Below are 17,479 nucleotides of genomic sequence, written 5' to 3' on the forward strand. Positions count from 1 at the left end.
AATCCCTGCCCCCACTGCCCCTTACATTCAAACTCTGTACCCACACACTCATGCCCCTGCCAGTTTGGGAATTGGAGGTTATATTTCCCGTTGGTGCCAACAGTTGCAATGCCATGTTTAGTTTAGAGGTACAGTGCGGAAACAGGCCCCTCGGCCCACCGAGTCCACGCCGAGCAGCGATCCCCGCACACTAACACTATCCTACACACACTAGGGACAATTTAAAAAAATATTTATGCCAAGCCAATTACCCTGCAAACCTGTACGAGAGTGTGAGAGGAAACTGAAGATCCCGGAGAAAACCCACGCAGGTCACGGGGAGAATGCACAAACTCCGTACAGACAGCACCCGTAGTCAGGATGGAACCCGGATCTCTGGCGCTGTGAGGCAGCAACTCTACCGCTGTGCCACTTAATGCCACTTGGCAGCCATTGGCAGTGCTGTACCAGCTGTGCAACCTGGCAGAAGCCTGGGTCCCAGTAGATGGTACAAGTCGGTGACAAGCGAGCACTGAGGCAAGGCATCGTAAGCAAACTCAAGGTATGTGCGAGTGTTCGTGGACATCTGGTTTCCGGGGTGACAGTGAGGGGGGGGGCAGCCGGCTCTGATGGGACCACAATCATGGAGCATTCTTCCTGCACTTCCCCTCCAGATATGCCCAATGAAACACCACTGGTGCCACTGGAACATCTGACAGGTGCAAACGTAAAGTGCGGCCAAAATAAACGGGTCACGCAGAAAGACATGCAGAGGACCAGATTCGTCCAGAAATCAAATGGGGAGATGGCAGTTGTTCTTTAAATCAGGAAGGACTCTATATAGAGTCATAGAGTGACACAGTGTGGAAATAGGCCCTTCGGCCCAACTTGCCCACACCGGCCAACATGTCCCGTGTTGGATTCACAGGGAGGTGGTCTTGGAGGGGAGGATGCTCCTCAAACTGCGGAGCATCCTGGACAATACAGCTCACCCCCTCCCTCCGTGACACACTGGTCAACCTGAGGGGCACCTTCAACAACAGACTGGTCCCACCAAGATGCAGCACAGAACGAACGCCACAGGAGATCCTTCTTCCCTGTGGCTATCAAACTGTACAACTCCTCCCCCTTCTGTCGTGGGGTAGACTGACTCCCCCCCCCCCCATATCCCTCTAAATCTGTCCACCTACCTGTCTAACTGCTTCTTAAATGTTGTGATAGTCCCTGCCTCAACTACCTCCTCCGGCACCTCGTTCCATACACCCACCACCCTTTGTGTGAAAAATTTACCCCTCAGGCTCCTATTAAATCTTTTCCGCTTCACTTTAAGCCTATGTCCGCAGGTTCTCAATTCCCCTACTCTGGGCAAGAGACTCTGTGCATCTACCCAATCTGTTCCTCTCATGATTTTGTACACCTCTATAAGATCACCCCTCATCCTCCTGTGCTCCAAGGAATAGAGACCCAGCCTGCTCAACCTCTCCCTGTAGCTCACACCCTCTAGTCCTGGCAGCATCCTCGTAAATCTTCTCTGAACCCTTCCCAGTTTGGCAATTACATACTTTATACTTTAAGTGGGTCGATGTGCACATGGAACCACTTGAAGCATTATCCTTACACTGGAAGTTGGCACAAAGAAAGGCAGAGATTTGTCCAGTGTAACTTACACACAAAATTCCTATCGTCATTCCCACTTTCACTGTTGATAGGGAAAACAAATGGCCGACTTGGGGGGAAGCGGAATTGACTTGGTGTGGGTGGCTTCGAGACACCGACTCCTCAGGACAGGACTGTCTACCTGTCAGACAGCTGCCTTTCCCAGTCTGAAGAAGGGCCTCGACCTGAAACGTCACCTATCCATGTTCTCCACAGATGCTGCCTGACCCGCTGAGTTACTCCAGCACTCTGTGAAACGTCACCTATCCATGTTCTCCACAGATGCTGCCTGACCCGCTGAGTTACTCCAGCACTCTGTGAAACGTCACCTATCCATGTTCTCCACAGATGCTGCCTGACCCGCTGAGTTACTCCAGCACTCTGTGAAACGTCACCTATCCATGTTCTCCACAGATGCTGCCTGACCCGCTGAGTTACTCCAGCACTTTTGTGTAAACCAGCATCTGCCTTTCCCTCTTTCCTATTTAGTTTAGTTTGCTTCAGAGACATGGCACGGAAACAGGCCCTTCGGCCCGCCGAGTCCGTGCTGACCATCGATCACCTGTTCACACTAGTTCTATGTTATCCCACTTTCTCATCCACTCCCTGCACACCAGGGGGCAATTTACAGAGGGCAAACCCACGAGTCTTTGGGATGTACGGAGGTAACCGGAGTACCCGGAGGAAACCCACGCAGAACGTAAAAACATCACACACGGACAGCACCCGAGGTCGGGATCGAACCGGAGTCTCTGGCGCTGTGAGGCAGCGGCTCCATGCACTGCACCACTGTATACTGCCCTCTGTAAATGTCACACTGTTGGTGTGTCTGCCTGTCTCTCTCCTTCTCTGCGATGCAGGTGCATGCCTCTCACACACTCCCCCCTGACAGGCTTTGTATATTCTCTGACATTGTGAAACGCTGTAGTTTGTTGGTGATGAGTGTACGTTTATTGGTCTCTCCCACATCGTTATGTCTACCTGATCACAGGTCTTCATGATTTGACACGCCTCTTCGGCAACCAACCCTCCCTCACCTTCCCCTTTTTGCGGGAAAGAAGTCCCCGTCTGTTCCATCCTTTTGGCCAATTGTGCTGTCGGTTCCCTTGTCAGTCTTTGTGTGCAACCTCTTCTCTGCGTCCATTTGCTTTTCGTGGCACAGAGACGTGAGCTGTGCAGAACGGTTCAGGTGTGATGCTCTGGCTCAGCAACTTTGCTGCTTTTTGCTTCCACTCCTCGGGGCGTTTTGTACCGCCGCGGGCGGCCTCGCTCACCTCCAACTGGGCGAGAGTGTCAAGGCCTTTCCTGCGCTCACATCGAGAGGGAAGAGAGCTCACCAACACATGGACACCATGTACCTCCATCTGCCGCTGCAATGGCTCACCTTTCCTTTATAGTTCTGCTTCTTTTGTCTAATTTGAGGCGTTCGTTCTCTCCCAGAGACCGGTGTATAATCACGTGCGGGTGCGGAAACGACCACATTGTATGTGCGGCGCGCCACGATCTACAGAATGGGCTGGGGGGAGGGGAGGGGCAGGGGGGGTGTAAAGGGCTTTGGTGTTGGGGGAGAGGGTGGCCATGGACATAGTGGGGCTGGGGCAGTCCCTTCCTCCTGGCGGCCCCAAATCAAACAGAAGGCCACGACCACACTGGCAGGCTATGGGTGACTTCCCTTCAAAGACCACCTGGAAGACACTTTCAGAACGGGAAGTCATTCCTTGAACGGGGACATGCAGTGAACTCATTGATGTGAATGGCCTCTTAAGCAGGCAACTATTGACATGTACACGTCTTCTGACTGCAAGTTGTCTCCTCTTTGTTGTTTAGGTGATGCTCCGTACTGCACTCCAGAACAGTACAGAGAGTGTGCTGACCCTGCCCTAGGTAAGCATCCTGCTTTTATCACCTGTTGGAAATGGTGGGTCATTTGGAGTTGGTTTTGTCTCACTGGGTCTGACCATACGAAATAAACTCCCCTTAGAATAAGCTAGAACGAGAAAGATGTGATCATTAGATGCTGGCCGCACTCAGATGGGGAGTTATTTCCTCGGTTAATTTATTATAGATTATTCAATTACTAATCCTGTTGCCTCTGGTGAAGTAATAATGGCAATTCACCCTCAGCAGCCTACTGATTCCATCAGGCTGCTACATAATACATCTTCCCTAGCATGTAGGTATAGAACTAGTGTGCGGGGATCGCTGGTCGGCACGGACTCAGAGGGCCGAAGGGCCTGTTTCCGCGCTGTATCTCTAAACTAAACTAAACTAAATTAATAAGACTGTGTACTTTTTTTGTTATCCTGCATATTTTGCCACTTGCTTGTTCATTTGGGGCCCCCGTCATTCTTTGGGCACGACTGGCACTGTGGCCAGTGGCCGACACTGGGCTCTGACAATGCCTCACTGGCCTTCTGCATGCCCGCTTCTGGTGCCAGTCCACACCACTGCTTGGCTAGCGGCCCCGTCTTTTAGAACATTCTGTGCACACCGGGATCATTGGACGCGTTGGCATTCAAAGGGCAAAGTGGGTACGAGTGGTGGTGGGTGGGCAGCTTGCAAGGAGTGGCATGCCGCCTTTGTGTCGGGGCAATGCCAACTTGCCAAAGCAGATGGAGAAAGCCAAGTCTTGCTCCCCACTTCACATCCTGATTCGGCTTTCATGTTTCCTGTTAAGAATTGGTTCAACCTGCGATCATTTTTACTGTGACGGGAAGGTTGCTTAGTGCCCTCTGGTCTTTACTAGCTCTCCTCACCCACATATCCGCCCTACAACTTCAGTACCTCAGCTCCCAGCCGCCGAGACCCCTTTGTTCAAAGCTATGTGGCCAGATGTTGACTTGAGTGCTGTATTGACTGGTTTCTCTTTTTCCAAGTTGTAAGGTTGCCTTGGACAGATCATTCCTCAGGTAGCATCACCACTGGAGAGTAGGCCCCAGCACACAAGATGGAGGATGGATAGCAGAGGGTGGCAGGGTGGGGGGAGGAGGGTGCCAACCAGTGCCGTGTGAAGCTGAAGCTGCCCGGGCACCTTGGCCCTGTACCCGCAGTGGGCAAAGCGGTGGGCGTTGGATGGTATGCTGCCTCCATTAAGGGGTGAATGGCAGCACTGGCTGTGCCCACCAGGGTGGCAGGGAGTTCCTGTGGCTGAACATCCAGTTGGCTGAAGGGCAGCCAGTGCCACTGGTGGCAGAGGTGGTAACGAGGGGCACAAGGTTGCCAATGGCTGGGCCAGACCACAGGCGGATAGTGCAAGGGGTGAGGGCAAAGGCAATATTTCTGGTGTAGGGGCCACTCATCAGTACAATGCTCTTCCCCACATCGGGATGCTGAGCTGTGCCAAGCAATCAGAGTGCATGGTTCCCTCTGAATGCCCGGCGCCCACTAGAGGAACCAAGCGGAGCGCTGCCCACCATCTGGAGCAGCGTTTAGCCATCGACAGACAGCTGGGAGATGGCGGTGGGCTTGGCGGCTGCCAAGTAACGCACGTTGAACTCGAAGGAATAAGAGTTACGGTGCAGATACTCCATGACATTCCCAGGCACGCCAGCACTGTTCACCAGGCAGGCAGGCAGCAGCGGCAACATCGTACAGAGGCTCTGCTCTACCCTGCACTGGGTCCACAGACTGGCGCATGCCAGCGGTCTTGGTGCACGCTGTGGCTTGCTTGGGCATTAACACCGGGCTCCTCTGTGGAACGCTCTGTGTTTGTTCCAGAGGTACGCGCCCTACCATTTCCCATCACACGCGCGGTGCCGGTGAACAGTGGCGGCTTAAAGTGACGCACAACGTATCCAACGAGCATGGGTGCCATTCCGCACCTCGGGCAACCATCAGTGCCCTGCTACTGCCCTGCAATGATCTGACTTCAGGTCCTTCCACTTGATCCAGCTCTGTCTGAATCCACTGCAGGGAAACATGCGTAATCCTGCACAGGAGCTGCACGTTCCGCTTTGCGACACCCAGCAGACCAACCGTCGCAATTCATTCTGGTCAGGATCTCCTCAGGAAGAGTCGCTGCAAGCTGGCATGCACTCTGCGGCGCATTTTACGGTGTCGAGTTTAAACATAGTTAGTTGCAGGATTTAAAAAGTGTGGCAGTGGGACCAGTGGTGCAGTTGACTAGAGCACAGCAACTGCAAGAGGTGATGCAACAGCATGCAATGCAGCAATAAGGCAAAGTCCTGGGATGGCAAGGACCACCAGTACAGCAACATTAAGATCTAATGCAGCAGCAAGGCGCAGCAGAATAGCAGGAAGGAGCAATGCAATGCAGCCTATGCAAATGCAGAATGCAGAAGCAATACGGGTGCAATGAAGTCCAATTCATTTGCAGAAAAGTGTAATGCAGCTATCGCAAGGCATGCAATAGCAACGCAAAGGCAAAGATTGCAAAGCATGAGCAGCAAGATTTTTTTTAAGTGCAGCTGATTGGTGCAATGCAGCTGTAACATGCAATAATTCAGCTGCTGAGTTCATTGGGAAGCAACAATGTGCATCACAGCAGCAGAGTGCAAAGAACAGGAGAAACCTGTACAATAAAGGCGCACTGTTACATGAATCGCATGGAAAAACCCAGAACAATGCAGCAGCAGCAGCAAGGTACAATGCAGCAGCAGCCAGGTACAATGCAGCAGCAGCAAGGTGCAATGCAGCAGCAGCCAGGTGCAATGCAGCAGCAGCCAGGTACAATGCAGCAGCAGCCAGGTGCAATGCAGCAGCAGCCAGGTGCAATGCAGCAGCAGCCAGGTACAATGCAGCAGCAGCCAGGTACAATGCAGCAGCAGCATGGGGCAGCACTGCACCCGCAAGGTGTAGTATGTGAATAAAATGTAAAGCACCAAGCAACACTCATGACTCAGGAACAATACACTTGCAGTATCAGTGTCAAACACAGCAGCAACAAGGTGTGCTGTAATCATAATGGCAATGTCGCTGCATGAGAAGGAAACATGCAGCAGCAAGATGCAATGCAACAGCAGTGACAGTGCAAAACAGTAACAACCGTGAAAAATGCAACAAAAACGATGTAAGCCAGTGTATGAGAGCAATAGACTGCTGCAAGATGGATTATAGTAATAAGACATTGTAAGGGGTTCAATGTACTGCAATGGCATGGTACAGCACCACACCAGCAGCATAAACCGCTAAATGGCAGTAGTAATCCGCAGGGTGCAATGCAGACGCAGCCACGCAACGTGACAGCAACAAGATGCAATGCACCATCAGGTGCAATACAACAGTAACGAGCTACCATGCATCAGCAGAAAGATACAATGCAGTGGCAGCAAACTGTACAGCAACAGCACAGTGACTAAGCCGCAGCAAGATCCAATGCAATCACAGCAAAATGCAATGCAAGGTACGATGCAACGATGGCAAATTAAAGGCCAGCAGCAACAGCAAAATACAATGTAGTGTCAATGTACAGTGCAACACTGGCAATGCACAGCTGCAGGACCAAGGCGCTGTACTGCAGCAAAATATAATGCAACAGCAAAATACAATGTAGTGTCAATGTACAGTGCGACACTGGCAATGCACAGCTGCAGGACCAAGGCTCTGTACGGCAGCAAAATATAATGCAACAGCAAAATACAATGTAGTGTCAATGTACAGTGCGACACTGGCAATGCACAGCTGCAGGACCAAGGCGCTGTACGGCAGCAAAATATAATGCAACAGCAAAATGCGTAAAATGCACCAAAATTGCTGCAATGTGCAATACAGCAATAATGTTTGTGGTGCAGCAGCACCAGACCGCAGTGCGCAGTATAGAGCAGCTCTGAGCAACTGTGGAGCGGGACAAAAGATGCAGCGCAATAATAACACAATGCAGTGCAAAAGCAACAGTGCATGACTGCAGCACCAAGGGGCAGTGCAGCAGCAGAGTGTAACGTGGCCAGTGTGAACTGTAAAATATGGAAACTGCAATTTGCAACGCCGCAGCGCAGCGTCCAAAAACAGTGGCAGCATAAGCGCACGATTGAGCCAACCTTTCAAAGTCCCACTCGAAAGTAGAAGCCACATTAAGCTGCACATTTTGATCATTTAACAAAATGCTCACTAAAAACTCTGCTAGTCTACAACTAAATGCAGCCCCCTGCAATAACGTTCGCTGTGAATAGTTTCAAGTAAACTATTTCCGTGAATGCTTGACTGTGTTCTTTCATTCCACCCCTCCACCCTATTCTCACTCTTCGTTCTCACTTCCATCTCTGCTCTCACCTCGTCCCCACAGTTGTACGGGCATTCTTTGATTTTGGAGAGGGCGTTATACCTTGAGCTCAAAGGGCAAGGGGAAAATGATACCTGCATCAAGTTTAGAAATGACCATTAAAGACAAAAGGGCACGGTGGCGCAGCGGTAGAGTTGCTGCCTCACAGCACCAGAGACCCGGGTTCCATCCCAACCACGGGTGCTGTCTGCACAGAGTTTGTACGTTCTCCCCGTGACCTGCGTGGGTTTTCTCCGGGCGCTCCGGTTTCCTCCCGCTCTCCAAAGACATGCAGGTATGTAGGTTCTTTGGCTTGGTATAAAAACAATGTAAAAATTGTCCCTGGTGTGTCGGATAGTGTTAGTGTGCGGGGATTGCTAGTTGGTGCGGACTTGGTGGGCCGAGGGGCCAGTTACCGCGCTGTATCTCTAAACTAAACCAAACTAAACCAAACAGTAGAAGAATACCTCCTCTCCTGCTCATTAACACACAAGGCAACTCTCCCTTTGTGAATGCTTACCAGTCACTCAGTCCTGTTGACCGTCTCCTTGAAACAATGATCTGGGACAGGAAGGATCCATTCCTGCCCTCGAGTCTTTCCCAGCGTTCATAGTCGTGGAGCTGTACAGCATGGAAACAGGCCCTTTGGCCCAACTCACCCAACATCCATCCAGTGAGATTGTAGTCAAAAGAAAATTGTCCTGTCTCAGTTCTGAGCAAATAGCAGGACCTACACAGTGAGTGGAAGGGCTCTGGAGTATGTTTTAGAGCAGAGGGATCGAGGAGTGCATGTACATGGCTCCTTGAAGGTGGAGTCGCAGGTAGATAAGGTGGTCAAAAAGGCTTTTGGCACATTGGCCTTCATCAGTCAGAGTATTGAGAATAGAAGTTCGGAGGTCATTTTGCAGTTGTATAAGACGTTGGTGAGGCCGCATTTAGAATATTGGGGACTACAGGTGACTAGGCTGTCGCCACACGGTGTCGCCACACGGTGTCGCCTGTACGGTCGTGAGTCGTCTCCAAAGAGTCGTGGCGTCTTTCTGGTCACCGCTGGATTTTCAGAATGTTGAAACATTTTCGGCGACAGAAGGAATGGGTGACGTTTCAGGTTGAGACCCCTCTTCAGTCTGATCATCTGCAGAGATGATGCCTGCCCCGCTGAGTTACTCCTGCATTTTGTGCCCATCTTAGATTTACGAGGATGTTGCCAGGACTCAAGGGTGTGAGCTACAGGGAGAGGTTGAGCAGGCTGGGACTCTAATCCTTGGAGCGCAGGAGGATGAGGGGTGATCTCATAGAGGTGTATAAAATCATGAGAGGAATAGATCGGGTGGATGCACAGAGTCTCTTGCCCAGAGTAGGGGAATCGAGAACCAGAGGACACAGGTTTAAAGTGCAGGGGAAAAGATTTAATAGGAATCTGAGGGGTAACTTTTTCACACAGAGGGTGGTGGGTGTATGGAACGAGCTGCCAGAGGAGGTAGTTGAGGCTGGGACCATTGCAACGTTTCAGACAAAATTAGACAGGTACATGGATAGGACAGGTTTAGAGGGATATGGACCAAACGCAGGCAGGTGGGACTAGTGTAGCTGGGACATTGTTGGCTGGAGTGGGCAAGTTGGGCCGGAGGGCCTGTTTCCACACTGTATCACTCTGTGACTCCATGACTCCAACCTCTCAACCTGAGACTGTGGTTCCTCGTTCCATTATTAGTGCAACCGGCTTCTATCTCTCGGAAGCTTGGATTGCCTCGGTGAGATCGTTTCTCCTTCCTCTTGACTCGTCAGTAAAAGGCCCATCTTATTCAATCACCCTTCCAAGGACACTCTTGCATCCCGGGATTCAACCCGGTGAATCCTCATTGCGCTGACTGCAAAATGTTCACAGTCCTAAATTAGGGCAGAATTCCATTCCTGAGAAAAAAAAGACATAAAGTGCTGGAGTAACTCAGCGGGTCAGGCAGCATCTGTGGAGAACATGGATAGGTGACGTTTCACAGAGTGCTGGAGTAACTCAGCGGGTCAGGCAGCATCCGTGGAGAACATGGATAGGTGACGTTTGGGGTCAGAACCCTTCTTCAGACATCTCTCGTTCACATTTCTGTTTGTACAAGACTAAGTCAGAAACTTGGCTACTACATTTCCTGCACTACGGCAGTGGGTAAAGGACATTGGAACCTATCCATGTTCTCCAGGATCATAAGCATGACAAAATGTCACAGGTTATAGGAGTAGCATTAGGCCATTCGGCCCATCAGGTCTACTCCGCCATTCAATCATGGCTGATCTATCTGTCCCTCCTAACCCCATTCTCCTGCCTTCTCCCCATCACCCCTGACACCCGCACTAATCACCCCTGACACCTATCTATCTCTGCCTTAAATATATCCACTGACTTGGCCGCCACAGCCGTCTGTGGCAATGAATCCCACAGATTCACCGCCCTCTGACTAAAAAAGTTCCTCCTCACCCCCTTTCTAAAGGAACGTCCTTTAATTCTGAGGCTGTGCCCTCTGGTCCTAGACTATCCCACCAGTGGAAACATCCTCTCTACATCCATACCGTGCAAATAAAGCAAACAGTCTGAAGAAGGGTCTCGACCCGAAACGTCACCCATTCCTTCTCTCCTGAGATGCTGCCTGACCTGCTGAGTTACTCCAGCATTTTATGAATAAATACCTTCGATTTGTACCAGCATCTGCAGTTATTTTCCTATACTAAGCAAACAGCAAGTTTCATTCCCAGCCTCTCTCATTCCTTCTCTCCATGCCTCCTCCCCCCAGTCTTCATCTCTTTGTTTGTCTCTCATTGCTGTCTTTCGCAAAGTTACAAATGACAACCTGTTTGTGCAAGCACTGTGTCCATGGTCAACTGCAGAGGGCTGGTAATGCCCGATAGACCGGCGCTTGGCTAGTGAGTGGCTCATACCCTCTCTCCTTTGCTGGCCTGTGTAGTTACAAATGCACAGGAGCTGAGAGGCCTCTGAAACGGATGAAACCTTGCAACTTGTTGACAATGTCCAGCCCAGTGGCCCATTCTGGCTGGCACAAGCATGCTGGGCTGGCACAAAGAGCGGGTGTCTGTGGTGGTTGATTGCACGCCCATTATTACTATCAGCGTGGCAGCTTTCACGTTGCATCTGGATGCACATGCAGGCACATCTCAGCCTGGCACTTCTGCATCCCACAGAGTGATACAGTGTGGAAACAGGCCCTTCAGCCCATCTTGTCCACACCACCCAACATGTCCCACCTACACCAGCCCCACCTGCCTGTGTTTCGCCCTCATCCCTCTAAACCTATGCTATCCATGTACCTGTCTAAATGTTTCTTGAACGTTGCAATAGTCCCTGCCTCAACTACCTCCTCTGGCAGCTTGTTCCAGTCACCCACCACCCTTCGTGTGAAAAAGTTACCCCTCAGATTCCTGTTAAATCTTTTCCCCCCCTCACCTTAAATCTATGTCCTCTGGTCCTCGATTCCCCTACTCTGGGCAAGAGACTCTGTGCATCTACCCGATCTGTTCCTCTCATGATCTTGTACACCTCTATAAGATCACCCCTCATCCTCCTGCACTCCAAGGAATAATGTCCTAGCCTGCCCAACCTCTCCCTGTAGCTCAGGCCCTCGAGTCCTGGCAACATCCTCGTAGATCTACTCTGCATTCTAATTGAACGTCAGTTGTCACTTTCCCCCTGACCAACCAACAATGTTCTCCAGTCTGCAGTAAGCACAAAGTGACCCAGGCAGCATTTGCCTTTGTGCTACCCTTTGCAACCAGATATCTTTTAGCAGGAAGCAAAATAAATGGATTTAGCTTCAGATTGCAATTCTGTCACAGAACACAAAATGGTGCCATGTCAGTCTGACATGACTGTGTGTGTGTGTGTGTGTGTCAGAACAGTAACTATTGATAAATGGAGCCAAATGATGCTACTGACGTGGGGGTGAGTTTTGTTTTGCCTTCCTGACAAGGCTCGTTGCTTATTGCGCCATCTGATTGTACCTTGCAGCTGCCATCATTATAACGGCTCGTTCACCACCCCAAAGACCAATGTGTTGCAACCTATTCCCTGTTTCGATGGGGAAACCTCACAAGATTCCCAACTGTTGTTCAGAGCAGAGAAGAGGCTGGGCTTGATTTCAGCTTCCCACAGTCTCACGCTGGCATGGCCGGCTCAATGCTGAGCTCTAGTCATGTCATTGGTGATCAAGGACCTGTGCAGGGCTGGGTTCCAGCAATTAACAGTGGTCCCAAATTGTCAGTGACAGCACAAAGCACTTCCTGATCATTCCACTGTGCCTCTTTTCTAATTAGGCCCAGGTTAAGAAAATAATTAAAGTCTTAATTTACATCAACACTTATTTGAGAACGTCTACTAATTCTCTTCATTGGGGAAATTAAACCGTCAGTGACAAACTCATCCTCTTGTTCTGTACTGTGTTTGCATTTCTGTTCAATGACTGGCAGTATTTATGCAGACTTCTGCTCCTGATTCTGTTGCTTATTAATTCCCTTGTTTTCCATTAATAGGAATTACAGGTAACTCTGGTGACACATTCATCTCTTGTTCCTGGATGGATGAATGAATGGATGGATGGATGGATGAATGGATGGATGGATGGATGGATGAATGAATGAATGAATGAATGAATGGATGAATGAATGAATGAATGAATGAATGAATGAATGAATGAATGAATGAATGAATGAATGAATGAATGAATGAATGAATGAATGAATGGACGAATGGACGAATGGACGAATGAATGATACCTTAATGTTACATGTGAGTCACAGTGATATTCTTTGTTTTGCACATCCAAGGTATGCAAAGAGTCACCACCTAAAGGGCTCTGACAAAGTTACAAATTATTCCATTTTACACAAACCATGTTCAACTTCAGGAGGATCAGTGATCAACATTATGGTCTATCTCCCTGTTACATTCAGACCACACAGGCCCAGTGTGGGATGCCACTGTATGGCCACAGTGTCTAGCATTGCAAATTGATGGGATTAGCCTTTGCCTAACTTGCAGATTCCCTTACACCCGCATTTTCGCAGAGCCGAATTGCAAACGGCTCATTGAATCTTGAGTCACGGGTCCGACAGAGGATTTTTGCATTTTCTGCTTTCAAAAAAGTACGCTTTGAGCATTCCACCGTTGCTTTGCAAACCCCGCCTTCAGAGGTGCCATCTCCCCACGCGGAAACCACCGTGATCCTGTGAACAAACGACGTTCTCCCAGAGAGCAGGGCTCTCGTCAAACCCAGCTGCTCGCAATTTCTTCCCGGGTTAAAGCAACATCTCGCGTTCCCTCTCGCGCCCCTCCGTTGCTCAACGGAGGCGCGAAGGCGAGGCACGGCCGCGGCGATCCCAGCCGAACCAAAAAAGCCAATTACTGCCGGCGTCGTTGTTTTGCAGCTGTGAAATGAAGCAGGAGCTGTGATGTTGCCAAATTATTGTGACTGCAAATATTGAACGTGTCACTTTTCATGTTTTACAACTCTCCGATGACTGCTCTCCTTAGAATATTGAGATACCTCCCACGTGGCATCACCCAGCCTGCAGAGAGCGAGGAAACCATTTATTTTTATGCCAAGTGTGTTTTTGGAGTAGACTGGGAATACTGATGATCAATGTCAGCCAGGATCTTGACTCCTGAATGCTGTGAATACCTCCTGCCAAAAGGCGTGCATGGCAGCATTGGATCAGAACAGGATTAGGCTTGCTAGTGTTTATTTCGAGAGGGCTTGTGTACAAAAACAGGGGTGTAATGCTGAGGCTCCATAAGGCCGCATTTGGAGCATTGTGAGCAATTTTGAGCCCCATATCTGAGGAGGGATGTGCTGGCTCTGGAGAGGGCCCAGAGGAGGTTTACAAGAATGATCCCAGGAATGAGTGGGTTAACATATGATGAGCGTTTGTTGGCACTGGGCCTGTACTCGCTGGGGTTTAGAAGGATGAGGGGGGACCTCATTGAAACTTTACCAAATAGTGAAAGGCCCGGATATAGTGGATGTAGTGAGGATGTTTCCACTACTGGGAGAGTCTAGGACTAGAGGTCACAACCTCAGAATTAAAGGACGTTCTTTTAGGAAGGAGCCCAGTGCGATCCACCTACAGGATGAACCAGTAACTGGCCGGTAACTGGCCGGTGGAGCTGTAACCCCGGGAAGAATCAGCAGCAGGACACAGGGAGGGGGGGAGGGATGCTAGGAGAGAGAAAAGTTGAGAAAGCTAAGATTTTGACCATATTCAGAAATCTTTGGCTTGTTTTTAAACGTGAACTAAAGGACAAACGTGCTGGAGGAACCCAACGGGTCGAAGCATTTGTTGAGGGATTGGACAAACTATATTTCCGGTCGGTGCCCTTCTTCAGACTTAAGTGTGGACTGTTTTGTAGGACTGCAGGGATGGCAGACACACGCCAATGTATTGCGAAGGTGCAGTGTTAGTCTTGAAGGCCATTGTGACCGACAGGTTGCTTTCCAGGTTGTCATTATGTATCTAACTCAACAAAGCCCCATAACCCTTGCAATGCTGACCCAGTATTGTACTGTTTCATTTGCATTATTAATGTAATGACATTATTAATGTTATTCTGCAGAGTGTGTCTAAATATTAACATATATTTATTTTACAAGGAATCTGGATGGTGCACAGAATTTAAATGTTGACCATTTGCCTTTGATAGTGTAGGTTAAATCCCGCCTCAACGACAAATGGGACGTTTGTTGTTAAAAAAAATGTCCGTGCCCTTGAACAAAAAATAAAGGGAAGCGAACAAAATGTTCCCAGTCTCAGACATCTCACTTGTGAGGGAGAGATAAGGAGGTTCCTTGCAGGAGTTAACACAAGCTCAAGACAGACTGAAGGGAGGTGACAGATTTAATCGAGGCAGGATCCAGAGGTTCATCAACCTGCCCCACGTCCCACCTCTACCCACTAAAGTTCCCCTGTGACAGTGTCGTGCTCAGGCCCCCCTGGCTGATCAATAAATCATCTTTCTATTTGAATCAACCCCGTTCCTGGGCTCTGCATCCGATGTGCATTTGTGAGGATTTTCTCAGTTTGCTATTGCAAGCAAAATGCCCCGTATCCTTAAATCTGGAATTATAAGGCCTCCTGAAAAGATTGGTGGATGTCATAGAGTGATACAGCGTGGAAACAGGCCCTTCGGCCCAATTTGCCCACAACCGGCCAACTACCATGCCCCATCTACACTAGGCCTGCGTTTGGCCATATCCCTCCAAACCTGTCCGATCCATGTACCTGTCTAACTGTTTCTTAAACGTTGGGATAGTCCCAGCCTCAACTACCTCCTCTGGAAGCTCGTTCCATACACCCACCACCCTCTGTGTGAAAAAGTTACCCCTCGGATTCCTATTAAATCTTTTCCCCTTCACCTTGAACCTATGTCCTCTGGTCCTTGATTACCCAACTCTGGGCAAGAGACTCTGTGCATCTACCCGATCTATTCCTCTCATGATTTTGTACACCTCTATAAGATCACCAGTCATGTGGTTAGAATAAGGACAGGGCGGATGAACGGCCTCTTTGACTGTTCTCTCACTAACTGTAAGCAGCCGTAGTCCGTTTGCTAGCGCCGCAAGGCTTTCCCATCTGCCTGTTACTATGGGGAGGTTGTAGAAATGCATTAGCACAGAACACCATGAATTCCCCTGTCACAGAGAGCAACTCACCTTTGCCAATACACCTGTGTTGCTGCTGTTTGAACAGGGTTCTTGGTGGAGAAGGACAATCTGTTTTGCACATGTGAGACGCCCTGCAACATGACTCGCTACGGTAAGGAGTTGTCCATGGTAAAAATCCCCAGCAAGGCTTCAGCCAAATACCTGGCCAAAAAGTACAACAAGTCGGAAGATTACATCGGGTGAGTACCTCTACTGCTTTTGTGCTTGTATCACCGTGTCGGCATGATTAAAGAGGCAGTGTCTTTGTCGCGAGGAAGCAGGGCGTGGCAGGCCTCACATCAGGCCCTGTTGTCAAACGCACACTGATCAGCTTTGGCACCGTTGCTTCTCCCTGTCTGAGCTCCTTTCATCTCACATCGGCCCCACCCACGCCACCGGGAGTATTGCAGAGAAAACGTCACCAAACTCCCTGCAGGGCTCACATTGTTGACAACGTGAGACACTCTCCCCTTCGTTGGCTCAGTGGCCCGCGTAGAGCCTTCTCCTCCTGCTCCCCACTGTCATCCAGGGCCATTCTCCAGCTTGCACAGCTTGGCCTCTTCCCATCCATCAGTCACCTGCAGGGAATGCTCCAGTTGCCCACATCACCTCACTTTACCTCTTCTACCCTCAACTCAACGGCCTTTGCTCTGCCTTCAAGCCATGGGGGGAGGAGGGGGGGTGGGGGGGTTGGGGGGGCAGAACTACATCCCACTAATCTTTGGCACGATTGAAGCTACCAATCCCCATCCCTATCATCTCCATTCAGACGCACCGTCCTGTCTTGTTTCCACCACTTTACCTGGCCACCGTCACTGGATGAATCCTGCAGCTACAACCTCAGCATCCCTCTCCAACCTTCTCCACATCTACTCAACCCTCGGAATGACCTGCTCTCACCCACCATACTACCTGCCTGCCACCCGCTCTCCCCCACTCCTCCTCCCTGTCCATCACCATTATCCAGGATAGACACATAATGCTGGTGTAACTCAGCGGGACAGGCAGCATCTCTGGAGAGAAGGAATGGCTGACGTTTTGGGTCGAGACCCTTCTTCAGACTACTCCTCCCTTGCTCATACATTTGTGATGTATTTCCTTTAGCGTTTCCAAGTCCCCCTGGTCATCTGTCCATCCCTTATCCCCTCAACTTGACAAACTCCATTTCCTGTAAAATTGCCTGGACCTTCCGTGTTAGGCCCCACTTGCCTGCCTTACGACCGCCAAATCCTTCCCTCCCAGTGCAGGCACTTCAAAACCCTCACCCTCAGCTATCAATCACTCCATTGCTTTCCCCGGTCCCGCCACCTCCACCTCTCACCAGTTTTAACCTTCCACCTCAATCCTGCTCTCCTCCCTCGTGGATCTCCCAGCCCTTCCCACATCTCCCCGACGGTAGACTATCCCGCGTAGACGTCAGAGAGATTTGTAACTTGCAATCCCCTCTCAAAACCCCAGCTGCCCTTCCCTTTTGATCTGCTCAGAACCTTGTGTTCAGATCTCAAAACTGCTTGCAAGTCCCGTTGCAATATCCAGTCCACCCTATTAATGGAGCAACATCAATAAAAGCCCTTTATCATTGGGATTGAGTTGACTTCTTGGCAACCATGGTGATGGGTTTGGGTTGCCATGGAACAAACAAAGACCATGCTTCTTTCTGTGCCTTATAAAGTAAACTTTATTGAGAAGAGACCACAAGCTAATGATTTGGATTTTCTAGATGTTAAAATGGGCTCCACTGAATGGTTTGAACACACCAGGGTTTAACTATGACCGATTGTCTCCAGTTTATGTATCCCTGATTCTGTTTATGCTTTATGATCGCTACTGAACCACAATAATTTGAGAGGGTGTAGTGAATAATTTGTACATCATATCTCATAAATGAACATGCTTTATGGCAAAGTCTCCAGAACCTTAGCCCCAC

At 49.8% G+C, this 17,479-nt stretch overlaps 1 protein-coding gene across 4 annotated transcripts in view; it reads left to right on the forward strand.

Annotated features, from left to right (window-relative positions):
• Positions 1-17,479, forward strand: part of LOC144612040 (acid-sensing ion channel 1-like) — a 655,031-nt gene that overhangs the window by 595,877 nt on the left and 41,675 nt on the right. For 3 of the 4 annotated variants that reach the window (XM_078431520.1, XM_078431519.1, XM_078431522.1), the window contains exons 5-6: positions 3,463-3,519; positions 15,599-15,752. In XM_078431520.1, coding sequence (XP_078287646.1) covers positions 3,463-3,519; positions 15,599-15,752 — 211 coding nt within the window. The remainder of the gene's footprint in view (positions 1-3,462; positions 3,520-15,598; positions 15,753-17,479) is intronic. The other variant, XM_078431518.1, reaches the window with a different exon arrangement.

This window comes from Rhinoraja longicauda, chromosome 42, assembly GCF_053455715.1.
Source record: "Rhinoraja longicauda isolate Sanriku21f chromosome 42, sRhiLon1.1, whole genome shotgun sequence".
NCBI classification, from domain to species: Eukaryota; Metazoa; Chordata; class Chondrichthyes; order Rajiformes; family Arhynchobatidae; genus Rhinoraja; species Rhinoraja longicauda.